Consider the following 19,475-nt stretch of genomic DNA (forward strand, 5'->3'; position numbering starts at 1 on the left):
TCCGATACTAATAAGTACAATAAAACATTAAAAAAGCCAAAGAATATCTGCCAAGAATTGAAAGCAACATGACATCATCAAACAACAACCTCTTGGCTTTGTCAATATGAATATATTTAAACTAACTTTAAAATTGAGTGCAATTAACTAGTGTAATGACCGTTAGTAAGTGTCAGATGCTATACATAATATTTAATGAAATATTGAAAATGAATATAAAAAAAACATCATGTTTATTGAAACATTTTATATTGTGATATGTATTGATATTGAATAATTGTCCAGCCCTAGCCCACCAAAAAATATAACATGAATAATACACTTCTCATAGGGTAGACCACTGAGCATCCTCAAATTTAAATATAGACTCAACAGCCAGAAATGGGTCTCTCCTTGCAATGGATTAAATTTTAGGTTAAAATGCCCCCCAAAAAAAGTTTTTTAAAATTGAATGGAACAATAGGTCAAATTTGGTATTTTTTATCCTGGGCTCCCATAAAGACACAGTGTGTATTTCACTTTTACAACACCTAAAGTCAGGATGGAGGGGTGGATTCCTACTCTCCTCCAAAAGTTACATAGCAGCGCTGAGCTCAGAGTAGCTACAACAAAGGCTCTTTTCTCCCTAATACAACTCAGTATCACAATTGTATTGATGCTGTAATCTTAAGGTAAAAATACTACCTAGGGTTCCTTTAAGTATTTTTTTAAAGTGTCTTCCAAAAAGAACGGGAGTGTAGTAAACTGAGAGGAATGAGTACAGTATGATATTTAAAGAGTTACCCTCTTGCTGGGTGCAGAACCAGGCCCTTGGGTTTGTCAATGCTGTGGATAATGGTAGTTTTGAGAGATCCATCCAGTCGAGCTACGTTTATATGAGTCTCATCACTGTCCGAACTCATCCAGTACAGGTTCCTGGACAACCAGTCCACTGCTAACCCTCGCACATTTAACACATCTATAAAGACAGACAACAGATATTACAGATCAGTCCATTGTTACCACACCAGTGCAACACTATATTCTTTATTCGGTCGTCTCTTTTGGGGTCTGTTTCCTTTTCTCAGTATGAGAATTAGATTTTCTAATGAAATCTAATCGGTTGTACTGTATCGTTTTGAAGTCTGTCATACTGTACCTGTGGTAACAAGTGTCTCTAATCGTGTTCCATTAATTGATGCTCGTTTAATCATCCGAGTTTTAATGTCAGCCCAATATATTCGCTCCTCTGCTGCATCGTAATCCATGGCTGTGACATCATCTATATCTGGAACTGTTAAGGCAGTGATGATGTTGAGGTAGGGGTTATCTAGATCAACACCTCGTATCTCTGATCTCCGAGAATACAGCAGGAACCTCTTCACCACTACAACACAAAAACCGACACACACCCACACACAGAAACACAGAAAAGCATGGATTAATATGAAAGCTGTGGATATGTTACTGCATGTTTCTTTAATTAGCCTAAGCCTACATTTGGAAATATACCTCATATATATTCATTCATTCATATCTTTTTCATTCATTCATTTATTCATTCATTCATTATCTGTAACCACTTATCCATTTCAGGGTCACGGTGGGTCCAGAGCCTACCTGGAATCATTGGCAAGGCAGGAATACACCCTGGAGGGGGCCCTGGTCCTTCACAGGGCAACACACACACATTCACTCACACACTCACACATACGGACACTTTTGAGTCATCAATCCACCTATGAACGTGAGTTTTTGGACTGTGGGAGGAAACCAGAACACCCGAAGGAAACCCACGCAGACACAGGCAGAACACATCAAACTCCTCACAGATAGTCACCTGGAACGGGATTCGAACCCACAACCTCCAGGTCCCTGGAGCTGTGTGATTGCAACACTACCTGCTGCACCACCGTGCCGCCCATTATTAAATATTATTAAAATTAATATTTAAAGATTTGACAATTTACACCAATGTTTTTGTCCAGTTACCTACATATATTTTATTACTACCTTTTGAAATGTGAGGCATGTGAGATAATCATTTTTATTAGAAATGAATTGTAATATTTCTTCATTTTCTACAGCTTTTTCTACTGCGTTTAAATTGTGGTTGTAAAATTTTAGAATCATTGTATATATTTATTTGCTAAAAGACTTATGTCTCATTGTTGAAAATATTAGTAACAAAAGAAAACAAAACTGGAAGACTGTATATACTGCACGTCTGCATTCAGGTATCTGCTGCATATACACTGGGTTCAAACTGAAAGGAGTGTTGAAGATGGTATTCTAACGTTTTGAGGTTAACAGGTCACAGAATAGAATAATTCTCCTGGGTTCTCCCACTTGGGCATAATTCCCTTGGCATTTGTTCTTCTTTACTGAGAAACACACGGCTGTATTTAACAGTTTTTTCTCTTTTTATGCTCATTCTCTTTTCTATTCTCTCCTCTGCTGAGGTTTGTCCTCCTCTGACCTCTGAAAGCTTTTAAGAACAGGAAATTCAAATGAACCACAGTTCCCTTGGGTTCTCAAGTTCTAGGTCACTGGGTTCTCTAGAGACCCGCTGGAACTGGTCCAACAGCTTTTTTTTTTTACTCAACTCTATTAGACTTAGAAAAAATACTCTAAAAATGTCACTTATTCTATGTGATCAGCTAAAAAATCTATTACAGTAATGCTATGGTAAAAATCTATAGAACCATACACCTTAGCATGTACTCTTGGATTTTTGGCTTTCCTGTGAAATTACAAACAGGGGTGTAGCTGAAATGTTTAGGTCTGTTTCAGATGCATATTTCACTTAGCTGGTGGGGCTTACTTTAGAAATTGAGGCTGAGTGTGCATTGTTCTTGTACAACTTGTGGTGTGTCTCACCTGAGCAGGTGCAATGGCGGTGTGGCTCAACTAGGCATGTATAATTGGGGGGGACTGTCTCAACAGGGCAGAATCAACAGGGTGTTTGAGCCATGTGGGCAAGTGAAATATGGGGTGTGTCTAGCCTGGGTAACTACAAATGTGGATGCATCTCACCTGGGCAGGTGTAACTGAAGGTGTGGCTCACTTGTGTGGGTGTAATGGAGGGTGCGGCTCACCTGAGCATGTACGGTTGTTTGTGGATATCTTCATTAGATAAGGGCAGGCACAAGAGGCAGAGACATTATAATTAATCAGACACTGGTGAGAACAGGGGCCTTTCCCTCCATTGGCTTCACATGGGTTAGGGGCTGAGAGAGAGAGAGAGAGAGAGAGAGAGAGAGAGAGAGAGAGAGAGAGAGAGAGAGAGAGAGAGAGAGAGAGAGAGAGAGAGAGAGAGAGAGAGAGAGACATTATTGTTGTGTAAAAACCTTGTATATCCATTTTTGTCCTATCTTTCCTTTTCTTTTTCCCCCCCTGCTGGACCCTGAGAAACTTGGAAAAGACATTCCTGGTGAGGGGAAAACCATGAGGAACAGGGCGGCCTGACCCTTAAGCAATGGGAAGTGTCGTTGCATACTGCAGAACCCCAAAGTGCAATATTAAGAGACAACCATTACCTCGCCATAGGTGGTATGTGAACTGGAAATGCTCAGCATGAAACGAAGCTCTACCAAATAAGAAAACTCCATTCACATATCACTTCTGCTGAGCTGGTGGTTGTCAGTTTGAAGTTGTTCGTTCTGATTCGGCTGGGTACATGGTGCTCACTCGCTTAAGGGCAAGGCTGCCCTGTTCCTCCAAGTTGGTTTCAGGATCCTCAGGATGTGAGGCACTCCCTTGCTTAAGGGCAAGGCCACCCCGTTCCTCCTGGTTTCTTCTCACTAAAGCATTCTGTTCCGAATTTCAGGGTAACTTGGGGTCTTGGCAGCTGCATCTGTGGAAGCTGTCCAAAGAAATCATGTATCTCAAAAATCACAGGGGAAAGGAAAAAAAAACCTTCTTAACCTTCAATATTAAGAAGTCATTATAAAAAGATTTAATTCCAAGTAATTTTTAATCCAGGTTTAATTTTGGAGACTATTGGTCCATTCATCATGACGTTTTCACACAGACCAGCAGCTATGTTTAAATGATAATAGAAAAAATATTTTGGTTTATTAATGAGCCTTCAGAACAAATTTCAGAATGACGTATTCGACAGCAGACCCTTTCAGAAAGAATGAATAAAAATGAAGTGGTATAAAAAATAAAAAAGAAAATTCAGTGCATTCTATAATATCCTGTCGTTTTCAGAAAGGAGCTTACTGCTTAATGGTCATGCGCTCAATAGAGGTTTGTAAATGTAATAAAGTAATGTGATAAACAGTCAGGTCACTTCAGGCTGAATGGGGCTGTTCTCTTCTTTATGTCCGGTGCTAAATGATTTGGACAAGTGGACAGTAATAGCCGTAAGAGGAGGCTAAAATGTTTAGGGTTTTTAGATGCTCTGGAAGAAATGATAGTGGACTGAAAGTAGATTTCCTCATGATAAACAGCTGGCCAGAGCCAGAAGAACGGATTCAACCTTATCCAGAACTATAAAAGTAAATAAAACAACAAAAACAGAACATAAACAATGTTATAAATGAATATAAACATGGCTAATACAATCGGACATGTTACAACACAGGCTTCTTTCCACTGGAGCACTGCTTATATCTGAAAAATGAGTTGATAACATGCACGCTATTGGATTTAGTTTCATTACTCCAGCAAACACGGTCCTACTGCTCCACAGGCTAATGTTTCTGTGGATATTATACTATGGGTGCACTTTAAAACAGCAGAATTCACTCTTGAAAAGGTGTCCAGAATACTGTGAGCATATTGTGTATATTTTTACGTCACTACACAGCTGTGTGCTGGAACAATAATATTTATCTTTATTATATAAATGTTATTTTATTTATTTCAATGCAGTGAGTGCTCATTCCAAAGCTTTTGGAATTATCACATTTACAGAATCATTATTTAACAGCAAAAAAACACTTTTAATACAATTACAGCTGTAATTCCACTCTTCTCCAAGTGTCCAGATTAAAGATGATGAAATCTGCCGAGTTTGTGAGCAGCTGGAAGAGAGAAGGCCCTTGAGACCCCTTGCTGGAGGCAGAATGATCCAATTCCCTTTATTTATTGGACATTTTTGGCAGTTAGTTCACACGCCCGCACCCAAAGGCTGCATTAATTCCATTAAACAATTTCAAGGGATACGTTACGGAAGCTAGAAACGCTTGGCTCATGTTCCTTTATGCTCATCTCCTCTCAAAAGAACAACAAAAAATTCATTGAGGAATGCTGATTCATAGCTGTTCCAAGGCTTTTTTTGTTTGAGGCTGTTTTGAGTTTGGTTCATACCAAGTCGTACAGGCCAAAATTCAGACAACTGTAAATTAATTCCAGCACATATTTGCCTTAGTATTAAAGAGTAAATTAGCGTGTCATGAACGGGGAACATGGAGGAAAGGAGGTATATGGAGAGTTGTCTTATTTAAACAGAATTAACACAGAACACGAACAGGAACCAGACTGAGCGTGAGAAGGAAAAAATAAACACAAAATAACATAAACAACAGAGAACGCAAACAACTAAGTGACACAAAGCTGAACACACTGAACTAAAGGCTTCTAAAGCTAGGAAATAAAAACACTAAACAGGACTGAACAGGATAGACAGAATGTAACACTGAACAGAGACAGAAAGAAAGAGAAGTAAACAAGGGCTGTGCTATAAAACAGACAATGGAAACAAAGCAGGAATCCCAAAAACACTTGCTGGGTGAAGAGACACAGAAACTATATTGAAAGATTAAACAAGAAATTTTATAAACAAGGAACAGTGAAACTTTATGAGTAAACCACAACAGACAAACTAGAAACACAGAAGGACTACAAGCATGAGAATAACTAGGATGAATAGACCAACCACGAAGAAAGGCAACAAATGAGAAAACTAGAAACAAGGACTTGGAGACAAAGAACTCAAAAAATATAAAACTAAATCACAAATGCCCCCCCCCCCTCCAAAACAAACCAAAACAGACAACCTGATAAGGGACTGACAGACAGAAATGAGAGACACCTGTGAAAACGAATCACATGGCACAAATGAGGAAGGCATGGCATGGAATCACCCAAGGGGGCAGGAGCATACGGCTAAGTAAACAACAGAAAACACATGAGGATCAAAACTAAACAGGGAGAACCCAAAGGAAGACATTGAATTAAAAGCAGAACAAAGAAGAAGGTGTAGAAACCTAATATAGGGTTTAGGTTTGGGTTGAGTTTAAAAATAGTGTTAGAGTTAGGGCCTAGATTGCTTTAGGTTTTTACTGATATTAAATTATGGGATGAGGGTTTCACACAGGTTTATCTCAACCAGTGAGCTCTCTGGTTACTTTTTAGAACTCCACAGACCATAACTATGGGGCTGCATGTAGTGAGGAGTTTTCCAAGTTTTCCTCCTCCACGGCATGACTACTGCACAGTGCTTTTTGAATCACCTTTTAACACAAATTTAGCACATATTTTCCTTCCTTGGATGCTTGCCATTTTTAGAGGGAGCATGAAATGTGACTTGGATTATGCAGACCTTCCCTGGCACCTGAGAGGTATCTACAATATTGGGAACAATAAAGTACTTAACCTTCTACTCAGCATGGCAGGCATGTGATTAAAGGGACTTTGTGGGAAGAAACAACTCACTCAGCGCAACATGCATCTGGCCAGTACTCCTAAAGTTTCAGCCCTGTACGGGCTTGGCACACTCATTAGTTGCGGAAATGTGGCATGACATCATTCAGAAGCTGGCCAATCTCAGGAGCTCCATGATCAAATTCCAGTTGAGCTCTGATGGCTATAATCGTGGAAAAGTCCTCTATGGATAATACACTGCTGGATTTCAAATGCTTTTACATTAGTGCTGACCTCACAAGAAAGAAACGAGAAGAAATCTGCAGAAAATCCATCCAGCAGATGGCCCAAGAATCCAACAGGTTTATTAGTCTGAAGTTCGTCAATGGCTGTGACCAGGCAGAACGTGCCAGGGTTGTTTTACCAAGCGATGGTCAGGACCGCGTCTATGACTAGGTTTTTGGTTTTGAGTTAGGATTGGGAGTTTAGCAAGAAGGCCAGAGTAAATTTTAGATATTGGAGTTTGATTATGTTTTGGATTAGAATCAGGGTCAGATTTAGATTTAAGACTGAGCATAAATATATGTTGGAACTGGTGTTTAGGATTAGGGGGTAGGGAATTAGGTTTATGAAAAACTGACTCAAATTGTCAATTTCATCAGCTCCACTGACCATACAGGAGCACTTTGCAGTTCTACAATTACAGAACGTAGTCCACCTGAACAGAATCGGCTGTGTCTAGTCCACTTGTACCAGCACAACACACACTAACCAACACTAAAAAATGTCTGTAAAGTTTACGGTGAAAAACTGTAGAACCATGACAGACCATGACAGTAAACTCTAAAAAGGTTGAAGGTTTCTGTAAGAGTGAAATACCATAAATACATTCATCAGCCACAACACTAATTTATACAACTCTTTACTGTAAAAAATATTTATTTCATTGTTAAATGCACAAACCATTAGGGGTGGTACATATGGCCAAGGACTGGGAGGAGCTGAGACTCATTAGGGAGCTCCCAGCATGCCTTGCAGCTTCACATTTTCTGTGATTTTCAAAGTTTCTTTGTTTTTCTCTGTCTTTGAGACTTTTTGATTTTGGGTTGCATTGGGGTGATTATTTTGTGTTTTTGTGTGTGTTGTTTGTGTTTCTGTGCATGTTGTGATGAGATGTGTGTTGGTCAGGAAAGTTCACCATCAGCCCGTTCTGGAGTGTAGCACCCAGATACCACACATTTCTTTGCTCCTTTCGTCAATATCTCCTTTTAAGGGCTGAATATAGGATGCGTTATGGCTATATCTAAATATGGCTATATATGCAGTATGACTATATCTTCTCTCATTAGTCACAATATTTTCATATTAATTTTATGGCAAAATAATATTTTTTTGTTTTTTATTTGTAAATACTATGGGCTTTTTATGGTGTAAATCTGTTTATTTTTTTACAGAAAAGTACTGTAAACAAAACATTTATTAATTCATTCATTTATTATCTGTAACCGCTTATCCAGTTCAGGGTCGCAGTGGGTCCGGAACCTACCTGGAATCATTGGGCACAAGGTGGGAATACACCCTGGAGGGGATGCCAGTCCTTCAGAGCGCAACACACACCCACACATTCACTCACACCTACGGACACTTGGACTGTTGAGTTTTTGGACTGTGGGAGGAAACCGGAGCACCCACACTGACACATGGAGAACACACCAAACAGACAGTCACCCGGAGTGGGTCCCTGGAGCTGTGTGAGTGTGACACTACCTGCTGCGCCACCATACTGCTCTGTAAACAAAACTGTTCTTGTCAAATTTACGATTGTCAAAAATAATACTGTAATGTCATATACATTTTGACCGTATATTTTACGGTGAAATTCTGGCCACAGCTGCCGTTTTTTTACTGTAAATTTTACAGATTTTTTTTTTTTTTTTTTTACAGTGCAGCACGTAAGTGTCACTGCAGTGCTGAGAACGAGTCAGCACTCAAATCATACCTGTTCTGTGGTGGTTCTACCACGAGCAGGGTGAAATGGGGATATGAAAGTATGCAGAGAAACAGGTGGACTACAGGCTGTAACTGTATAACTACAGAGTGCTCCTGTATGGTCAGTGGAGCTGATAAAATGGACAATGAGTATAGAAACAAGGTAGGTGTTCCTAATCCAGTTATCATTCAGTGTATATTTGGTAAGAATGAAAGATAACATTGCATCCAGGGTTTAACTATAAACTATGCAAAATTGTATAATTTTAGACCAATCAGAACAAGACATTTATCCTCATTATACTGTTTGTTTGAATAATTTAAGAAAATATATTAATTGGATATACATTTTATAAGAACACTGGTATTGTGTATACTGCTTTGCTGTGGTTACTAGTTGTTTTATTCATTATAAACACAACCCAATGTGCCATGTGTGAATATTTATGGCATGCACCAGAGAGCGGGATATTTGCATTTGTTTTTGTTTGTTTGTGTGCTTGGGTGGGGTGGATTAGCCATCTGCAATTTGTTCTGATAACAATTCTGATCTAAATCTGGTTTGTCCTCCACATTAGGAACATATAAGGCTGTTCTCAGTGTCAGAAGCAAGTCCTAATCTACACTTTATGTCTAAAAACTGTAGACACACCTTTATAATGAGTGAAATCATCTAATCCAAGTTTCACACCATGGCCTTCCATTTGTCTGTGTCTGGTAGACCTGCAGTGGGAGCTTTCAAGGAGGCACTCCTTATCAGATGCTGGAACCCTCTCAACAGACTCCCCTCACCCCATTACAAAGAATATGTCCAGCAACCCTCCAGAAAAAAAAATCATTTTATCCACTTGTATCTTTTTTCAGTCATTACCAAGAACTCATGACCATAGGTCAAGAAAGCTGCGGTTGCCTTGTGCTCTTACTCAGAGTTTGATTCACAGTACTGTGGAACAATCACGGAGAGTGCTTCATGCGTGAACTCTCACATGGAAAATTAGCACTTGGCTGAGTCGACTTTGGACCAGTTTGGGCTACGCCACTGCAAGTGGACATTAGTTTATTGTTAAAGGGGCTGTTTATTTCTAATAAACACCAATTATTAATTTATTAATAAAGGAGTATATTTTGTAACCAAATTTAATGTCAAAATGCTCAGCTCCTGCGGGTGAATTTGCTTCTGCCGTGGTCAGTACTGATATCTGTAGCTGTGCGCAAGCTGTTGCACATGGCAGGGAGGGGAGGTCATGGCAGGTCACCAAACAAACACAAAAGATATACATTAAGAAAATAATAATAATAATAATAATAATAATAATAATAATAATAATAATAAATACATTATTACACAAAGATTGTTCACGAATCCCAAATCTCGAGTCTAAGCTGAATCAGAGTCTTTTGAAAGCAAGATTCAAATCAAGTCTCAAGTCACTGTTGAGTCCAAGTCTCAGACTCGAGTCCCCATATCTGCCATAGGTGAGAGTGGAGATGTACATCAACTTAATGGCTCAGCTCTCTTTTTACCACGGCTCTCAATTTTAAACAACTGTTCACGAATGTTCAGATCTTTCAATGTTTGCAGTTTGAAGGCTTATGTAAGGACCTACTTTAATTTAAATTAACATGACTATTTAACCCAGATCTCTGGGAAAGAGGATTAAGAACTGATTTGAGTAAAATATGTGGACGTTCAGCATTGAAAGGTAAAAATTTACAGCATAAATCAAAGATTTCTTTCTCACTCTGTGGCTGGCGGCTGGGGTGGACAATCTCCAGGTCGAAGGGTTGGGCGCTGGTCTTTTGAATCACTGTTACGTTGGCACCGGTCCACTTGCTTGCCTTGGTCAGAGTGTTGGTCCTCCAGTCTGTCCAGAACACACTGCCCCCGAACACGGACACAGCAAAGGGATGTGACAGGAACTCATGACCTCTGAGGATCTCGATCACTCCGGTGCCGTCGTACAGAGCAGAGTAAATTGCATCAGACCTGAGGGGGATGGAGGGTAATCAATATCATCACTTTTCCACTTTATATCCACTTTTTTTTTTATTATCATAATGCGTTTGTTCATGCCACACAAAGTCATTTATGCTCAGCACGCTTGGAGGAGAACCCTAACTACTAATGCGGTTAGATTAGCTCGACACTTGCTTAGAGTAGAACTCAAACTGCTTAAAAATGGCTATTTAATTCATGATATAACACTTACTTGCTTGGAAGAGAACACTAACTAAGAACTAACAGAACTAACTAACAGAACTATTGCTAATTCTGTTTGCTCAGCTCAACACTGATTGGCTGTGGCACTACACAAATCCATAACCAACCACTTTTTACCACTTTGTTTCACATGGGTATGTTTTTGTTCTGATCACTTTCATTAAATGTTTTTCCAGTTGAACTTATTATCATTATATTTTAATTAATTAGCCTTGTATCTCCAGTTCAGAACTAAAAAATACACTGAACTCACACACTGAACGTTGTGTGAGTATTTTGCAACATGTTTCTAAGTGTCTCCAATTGTAGATGATAAAACAGTGTCCAAACACATAATAAAACTCCACAGATTCACATTAAAAACTCCACAGATTCACATTCATATTGCATTCAGGGCTTCATCCGTCAGTGAGACTAGGACAAGACACATCGATTCCTGATAAGAGTTAGAGTTCACAGAGAAAGAGAGAGAGAGAGAGAGAGAGAGAGAGAGAGAGAGAGAGAGAGAGAGAGAGAGTGTAATCTGATTACAGCCGAGACTAAACAGAGACCCTGATCGATCCGATTGTTCCTCAGACGGCTAAATTTCATCGTCCGAATATTAATGAACTCAACTCCTCCACCACGAAACACACTTTGTTACTTTTTGAAATTCAGTAAGTCACAACCTGAATGTAGACTTAAATATTACATGGTACAATATTTGAGGGATTGGACTTTTGTTCTAGAGGCAGTCTTCATCATATATTTATTAAATATATCATTAAAAAAAACAGTGAGAGGAAGAGAGATGGAGAGAGAGAGAGGGGAGAGAGAGAAGAGAAAAAGTGATGGAGAGAAGGCAGAGAGTGGAGAGAAAGAAGAAAAAGATTAGTTAAGAGAGAGGGAGAGAGACAGAGGAGCAGAGAAAGAGGGAGAGAGAAAGAGAGAAACAAAGGAGCAGAGAGAGAGAGAGAAACAGAGGAGCAGAGAGAGAGGGAGAGAGAGAGAAAGAGAGAGAGAGTGAAATAGAGACTTAATGGATGCCAACATAAAGTGAAATGATCCTCTCTCTCTCTGCTTTTTTACAATGTTATTAAACTTTAAGGGGACAGATGCTCTCTTGTGTGTGTTTGTGTGTGTGTGTGTGTGTGTGTGTGTGTGTGTGCATGCGTGTACCACCTCGCATCTGTCCACACAACCCTCCTCTCCATGTGATCCAGGGTGAGTCCATTAGGCCACGCCCCAACCTCCATGTCCCTATACACCACGTGTCGCTGTGACCCAGACATGGATGCTCCCTCAATCCGTGGAAAGGTGGCATCCCAATCCGTCCAGAACAGAGCTCTGAAGACAACACAGGCTGCATCTGAATCTGCACACTACACACAGTTCTTTATTAAAAGTGAACTCAGCTAAAAGTACTGCAGAAAAACAGAAAACCTGAAAAAGCAAGAAAATATAGTACAATGCGTTACCAAGGCCAATGCAAAGTGTCTGCCAGAGGTGTATGAATCTTCAGAACAGTGCTGTGGAGCAATGGAATTGTATTTTGGGGAATGAATAAATGCCATACCCAAAAGCAGGAGAGAATTTTGCACCTCTGGCTATACTGGGCAATAAAACTATAGCAATATGTATTACAATAGATATGTAAACAATAATAAGAAGAAAAATGTTCAACAGAACATTTGATAGTTTCATTAAATGTGTTAAATGTAAACCACCAGAAGAACACAAACATATACCGTTTGGATTTATGTAAACACCCCAAACATGCTCCTGCACTAGCTTATGTGTAGCCAATCAGATCCCTTTGCAATTGACGGTGCAATGGCACGCAAACAGGCAGTCATTCTGTTGCCTTTTGAAAAGACTCTGAGGGAGCGGTGGCTAAAAAGTACTGGTCAGCTTCCAGTTGGGATGCATTTCAGGACATGCACTGTCCCGACCAAGATTGGGAATGCAGAGCTGTGAAATGATTTGTGCTTAATAAGGTATGTGTAACTGGTGTGTTTCTCAGCAGTGGAGAGATCTGTCTGGAGCATTAGCCTACAAGCTAATTTAGCTGTTAGCAAACTATTTAAAAAATTACATCTGATATTATGCAAAGGACATTATGCAGTGTTACATGCAACATAATGTAATTAAAGTGTTCATCACTCGCAAAGCTGCACACAGTAGAGTGACTGTGAGCTCAATTTAAGTAGCCAAAGAGCTAACTAACCAATTGGCATTAGCTTACAGCAACAACATAAACATGGACTTAAAGATGATCATGAATACAGTCTCCCGACAGACCGCTTTAACATAAGATCGGTCTATTTACGGCTAGTGAGGAAGAAATTGTGATAAAATGTCTCTATTTCCATCTACTAACTGTTAAATGTAGAGTTTTTAGTGTCTACTGCATTGAAATGTAAAGAGGTTTACGTTTAAAGAATGTAATCATGACACAGGACACAGATCCCATTCATTTTTTATGATAAGATAATTATGTTAGTGTGTCCGTTTTTCATTCTCTGGCAGGATAAATAAAATGTAAATTTACAGATGTCTAATGAAATCCAACAACTAGTAATATCCAGCTTCCTGTCTCCCATGGGCAGTATCCTAGGGGTCTGTGGAGGTTATGACCATTGAAGAAATGTGAGGGGAGCTAACACAGTATGCAGAGCAACATATGGACTATAGTCTGTAGTAGAACTTATAAAATTAATGGCATATAGAAACAAAGGGATGCAAATGTAAATTATCACTGTGTAATTATGTAGTTGTATTTGAATAGATAGGCAATGTACATTTATGGCAGATTGATAAAAATAACTTTGCATTTAAGGGTTATGAGCCATGTGTCTGAATACGCACCCTTGTCCAGGGTCCACAGCAATGGCGCGAGGATGCTCCATTCCTCCAGCAATGAGAGTGGTCCGTAAGTCACCATTTAGCTTGGACACTTCGATCTGGTCCAGATTACTGTCAATCCAGTAAAGATTCCCCGCGATCCAATCAACGGCCAGACCTTCGGGCGTCGCCAAACCATGCTCAACTACCATCTCTACCCCTGAGACACCTTAAAAACAGAGAAACAAGGTTGAAAATATGGTGCTTAACATAGTGGAAAACAGCTTAACACAAAGTAGAAACACAAAGTTATCACCAGGATTTTAGGCAAGTGTGATGGTCACAATATATTTTTAGTCAGAGCATCTCCAAAACAGCTGGTCTTTTGCAGGGGGGTAAATGTAATTTTATCATTGTGTTGCAGGAAACAATAATGCCAAATTACTGTAATTTTAAAGCTACGCGTAGTATGGTCAACAAGTAATAACCAAGAATGGCCTGTCGACAGCACACTAAACGTGGGCATAGTGGCGTGATCTCACCTAACAGATTTTAAATAGTAAACAATTATGGCTGGCTGACAAATAAACCACTTTCAAACAGACAAACAGGCAGTTTATCTATTTATTAAACAGGTATATTGGAAAGAGACCGGATCATTGAACAAGCCCAATTAACTTTAGAAACAATCCCAAAAGCCACAACATCCAACTACAGACATTTAAAAGCAACCTCACAGTAAAAGCCTAATATCCCTTAAAATTCATGGACCTGGCAACTTTTGTGATGATAGTGGCGACAGTAGAGCAAAACACATTGAGGCATATGAAGGGGGAATGCAAATCATATTGAAGGGTCCCAGGAAGGGGCCAGCCCTGGTCTTGAGGAGGATGTATATGATCTAAATGAGTTCTGAATGCCCTCTGGCAGTCCAGGGTGGAACACACTCTATAAATTTATACTTTCATGAACCCTAAAATGCTGAAAATTGATTAGATGCAAATATGTAAATATGTTTTTGTGACATCACAAAATCAACTAATTCATATAGGGTCTATTTTTGCTGTTTAAAGTGAGCAGAGTATGACATATTTTTACAATGTTTACATACTCATACATTTCGTAGAACAATATTGACACATTTTTGATCAGAAAGAATTAAAAGCTTGAAACAAACCCTTGATCTGCTTTCTAGACAAAACACAAAAGAAACGAAACAAATCTGGCTCTAAACACAGCACACACACATTCCTGCCACTCTTCTATTTTCATTTTGAAACTCCTTCTTTCATTTTGTTTTTGTTCCTCCGTACAAAAGCTCTCTAAGCTTTGTTTGTAGATCCCGTCTAAAGTATTTTGGTGTTATTTTGAGTTAGTTTGCCCCTGCAGACATGGTCCTAGTGAAGCGATAAAAGCCAACAGCGCTCCAGTAGGGTCTCTGGAGCTCCATGAAACATTAAACTCTCCTCCTCCATCTGGGTGCCATTATCTCTGAACTGAAATATTAACCAGTGAGAGAGTGCGAGTGAGAAAGAGAAAGAGAGAGAGAAAAAGAGAGAATCTCCCTCTTTAATATATTTCTTCAATCCATATATTTATAGATTCTATCCATAAACGAATATAAATAGTAAAGTGTCAATATCCTACATTTTATTGTTTTTGTACCATTTCTCTCATTTCGTTCATTGTCTGTAGCCACATATCCAGTTCAGGGTCGCGGTGGGTCCCATAAATCAATGGGTGCAAGGCAGGAACACACCCTAGACAGGGTGACAGTCTAATCCAGGGCACCACACGCTAACACACTCACACATATGAACACTTGAGTCGCCAAACCACCTACCAGCCTATGGTTTTGGACCGTGGGAGGAAACCCGAGCACACAGAGGACACTCACACAGCTTTTTCTCTTTAGTTTTAACATGGTAGTAAAGCCATGAGTGAAATAAGCTAGGTTTTGTCAGGGTGCCCAATCACTGGTGTTACATTCTGAGCAGAAAACTCTTTTTAAAATCAATTTAAACTGGTTGGGCTAAAACCTTTGGAAATGAACTCACCATATGACAATTTTAAGACTCACAAAACGTTTAACTTGAGTCAGAATAAAGTCATTTAAAAGACCACTAGGTAGTGTTTTTCCTTAAAATTACAACTTCAAAATCATTGTGATATTTCACTGACCTACAGGGAGAACAGAGCCTCTGTCACTGCTACTTAGGGCCCAGAACTGCAAAAACTGCAATATGTAACCTTTAGAGTAGGGTAGGAAATCACCCCTTTCTGGGGAGCCCAGAAGCAGAAATATCAAATCTTACCTAGTGTTCCTTTAAGAACATTTATCCACCCAATAAATATGATAGATTTTTGCCAAAAATCTGCTTTTTTGTGTCCAGTAGCATCTTTTAAAACACTTGACATTTTTAACATTTTGTTTTTCATAAAGGTTATAATTTCCATCCTACAGACACTGATGATCACCCGAAGACAGGCTTCATTTTGCAGCTTGGGACTGTATGGTCTCGGGAACTGGTCTGAAACATTAGCAATGTTGACATGGTACATTAAGTTAATTGATTAGATTAATGACCTCCATTTTCGGAGAGTTTCCCTCGGTAGATGTGGTCCTCCACCACATCAGTCCAGTACAGCAGGCTCTCAGTGAAGTGGAAGTCCAGAGCGATTGTGTTCCTCAGAGATGGAACCAGAAGACTGTAATCTCCACTCCTCAAATCAATCCGACGGATCTCATGGCGGATCGAGAACATCACGAACGGCTCAAACGGATCTGAGACAAAAACACAAACAAATGGGTTAATATGAAAACTTATATCCGCACCGTCTTTGATGTGAAGCACTGAATAGTAACCCCCCTTGTGAGTAAGTAAGCTTTCAGCCTGTCCCATGAGGTGCTTCACATCTAAAAATATGCATTGCAGAAACGGTAACTGTACAGGACAAGACAGAAATGTAGTAACAATAATGTAAAGCGATTCAGATTCTGAGTCATTGTTCATCCATTGTTAAATTTTCACACAGTGTGAAGAGTTACATACAGTGCTTTAAAGAGAAAGCAGATGTTTTCACATATTAAGTCAGACATTTTAATATGTGAATTACATCACGTTTCAAGAATAAATCTTTTATAATAATAATAATATTGTAAAATTGGAGAATATAATCATTTGATTTAAAGGAACATGGCAGTTTAAAGTTCTAATACTATCAGAATACTGATGACAACATTATATTATGATGTCATTCTCATAACAGAATTTCACCAAGATCAGATTTTTTCTTGTAATATTACGAGTTAATTATTGAAATGTTGTATTTTATGTTTTTTTAAGTGGAACCAAAATGTCAAAGCAGCTCAAGAGTTCCAGCAAGTAAAAAAAAAAAGATGATTCCTAATGTGACTCAACTCCTATTTTATGACTCATGACTAGACCTGGGCCATAAAACAAAGGCAATTTGCCTTATGCCGATCGCAATAGACACATCATCAACAGCTGAAAGAAAAACATTCAAAAGGGCATTTCAGAGTTTCCTTTAACTTAAATGCATTAAATGCAAATCACAAGGAAAGCGCATAATGAATACACAGCGTATGGCTTCATGAACACACCCCAAACCTGCCCCTCCTCGTCATTCAACACATTTATCACTCGGCTGCATCTTGGACATGACGAATACAGAAACAGCATGAGTGAGAAAATGAGTGCAGACGCTGAGGGAAATGTGAATAAAAACGGACAAGTCTGCTCAGCAGCAGGAATACAACAAATGTTTATTTATCACCTTAGCTTTTTCCATCCTTTACAGCAACATGTCGTCAGCCACGACCTACATCTGCTACATCATCTTAAGAAACAACCCAAGGCAGTCCAGGCTTGAGAGGTACTCAGAGTCAATTCCGTATGACACAACATCCAAACGGTACAAGGACATAACCCACACACTAGCATACTACATTACTAAATATATGCTTCCACTTGGTGTGGTGGAAAAGCCTTGTTTCTGAAAGCTTCTCAGCGCGGTTAAGCCCTGCTATATTGTCCCATACCACAAGCACTTTTATAAGTCAATAAATTGATTTTACATTTATTTTTCAGAAAATGTTTGTGTACTGCAAAGCTATTGTCTTTTAATATCGTTTATTACATCTTGGTGTTAGGTCAACACCACAACGTTTGTCTCATTTTGTTTACTGAGCTTCAGAGGTTGTTACATTGTTGGTTCCATCTTACAAATCCTAGGTAAATCTGCCTCAAATTTTACTATGACTGTATATGTGTACATTATTCTTACAGTGCACATATTTGTTACATTTTATTTAACCTTATTTTTTATTTGTAGTTATATATTTTTTTATTTGAATGGATAACTAAGATGGTTAAATATAAAATAAAGCGTTTAAATTCAGCATTTTCTGGTTCTTTACTTAACGTTAAAATCGAATGTTTTATCGTAATATATTTTTTCAGCTATATCGCCCAGCCCTACACATGACTCGATCTGAACTTGTGACTTCCCTCAACTCTGACTCTGAGTCGACTTGGATTTCTATCCCAGTGACTTATGATTTGACTCAAACCTTGACTTCATTTGAACTCTCATTCCATTCACTCACTCGAATCACACTCAAATGAAGTGACTCCTTCTGATGTCACTGATGTGTGTTCTGTCAACTGTAAGAGTGTGTATACTAGTGTGTATATCGGTCTGTGTGTGTATTAACGTGTGTAAATACACTTTAGTATTTATCAGTGTGTGTATGTGTGTGTAAATATTAATGTGTGTGGGGGCAGGTATTAGTGTATGTTACCTGTACTCTGACAGCTCTCTCCGTCTGGTTCCAGAGTCCAGCCAGAATAACAGGAGCACTTGACGGTGTGTTTGTGCTGCTCACAAACCTGAGAGCAGCGCAGGTGAGCCGTACACACATCCAACTGACCACAGGTTTGTCCATCAGCGGAGAGGTGCAGCCCCGCCGGGCACACACAAAGCACACCTTTACCTGGAGCTATCACACACTCATGACTACAGCCCCCATTATCCACCATACAGTCACCTGGAGGGGTACAAAGTGAGAACGAGAGAAAGAGAGAGAGAGAGAGTGTGTGTGTGTGTGTGTGTGTGTGTGAGAGAGAGAGAGAGAGAGAGAGAGAGAGAGAGAGAGAGAGAGAGAGAAAGAGAAAATTACATCAAATAAAAACATCTATCTGAGAAATAAAATTTCAAAAAGGGGAGACTCCAGCCCAATCCATGAATAGACACACAATCTAATACAACAGAAAGAGAGAGAGAGAGAGAGAGAGAGAGAGAGAGAGTAGGGCTGTGGCATTAAACAATGAAGACCAGCCAAATGCAGGAAATGGCTAGCAACCATCACCACTGCTACGTATACATATGTATATATGTTCTCCACTATTTCCGCATGGTCTTTCTTCTTTTAAACTGTAGTGTACGCCATGAATATCAAATAAATTTGTTTAAGAAATCTAATTTTAAAAAAAGCTTAAGAGTGTAATTTCCCCCCAACTGTTGACATCTGGACTGCTGCGACTGAACCGCTGAGGTGCCAGTCTTTGTTTTATAAAATGGACACAATGGCAGCAAACCTAGCCGCAGAACCAAATGCAACCTTTGCCAGTTTGGGAGCATTTCGGCTTTCAACCAAATGAAAAGGAGAGCCAGGCAATTTGAATGAGGCAATATGCAAAATCTATGCCAGAAATATGGCTGTGAAATGGGGAAATGCGAATTTGAGATCTCATCTAGCTACCTATCATTCAGCTATCAAAGTCTGTCTGCCTCCACCAGCACAGAGTCGTGGAGCAGCCTCAAATGGAAGCGTTCAGGCCAGTTC

At 39.3% G+C, this 19,475-nt stretch overlaps 1 protein-coding gene across 1 annotated transcript in view; it reads right to left on the reverse strand.

Annotated features, from left to right (window-relative positions):
• The window catches only part of LOC136676248 (low-density lipoprotein receptor-related protein 1B-like), a gene marked incomplete at its 5' end in the record, with an annotated part of 218,771 nt that overhangs the window by 116,423 nt on the left and 82,873 nt on the right, over nt 1–19,475 (reverse strand). Inside the window, 8 exons of the mRNA XM_066653107.1 lie at nt 784–958; nt 1,139–1,366; nt 3,078–3,209; nt 10,305–10,549; nt 11,945–12,109; nt 13,631–13,835; nt 16,194–16,391; nt 18,432–18,677. Coding sequence (XP_066509204.1) covers nt 784–958; nt 1,139–1,366; nt 3,078–3,209; nt 10,305–10,549; nt 11,945–12,109; nt 13,631–13,835; nt 16,194–16,391; nt 18,432–18,677 — 1,594 coding nt within the window. The remainder of the gene's footprint in view (nt 1–783; nt 959–1,138; nt 1,367–3,077; nt 3,210–10,304; nt 10,550–11,944; nt 12,110–13,630; nt 13,836–16,193; nt 16,392–18,431; nt 18,678–19,475) is intronic.

Source organism: Hoplias malabaricus, chromosome X2 (genome assembly GCF_029633855.1).
Source record: "Hoplias malabaricus isolate fHopMal1 chromosome X2, fHopMal1.hap1, whole genome shotgun sequence".
In the NCBI taxonomy this organism is placed as follows: Eukaryota; Metazoa; Chordata; class Actinopteri; order Characiformes; family Erythrinidae; genus Hoplias; species Hoplias malabaricus.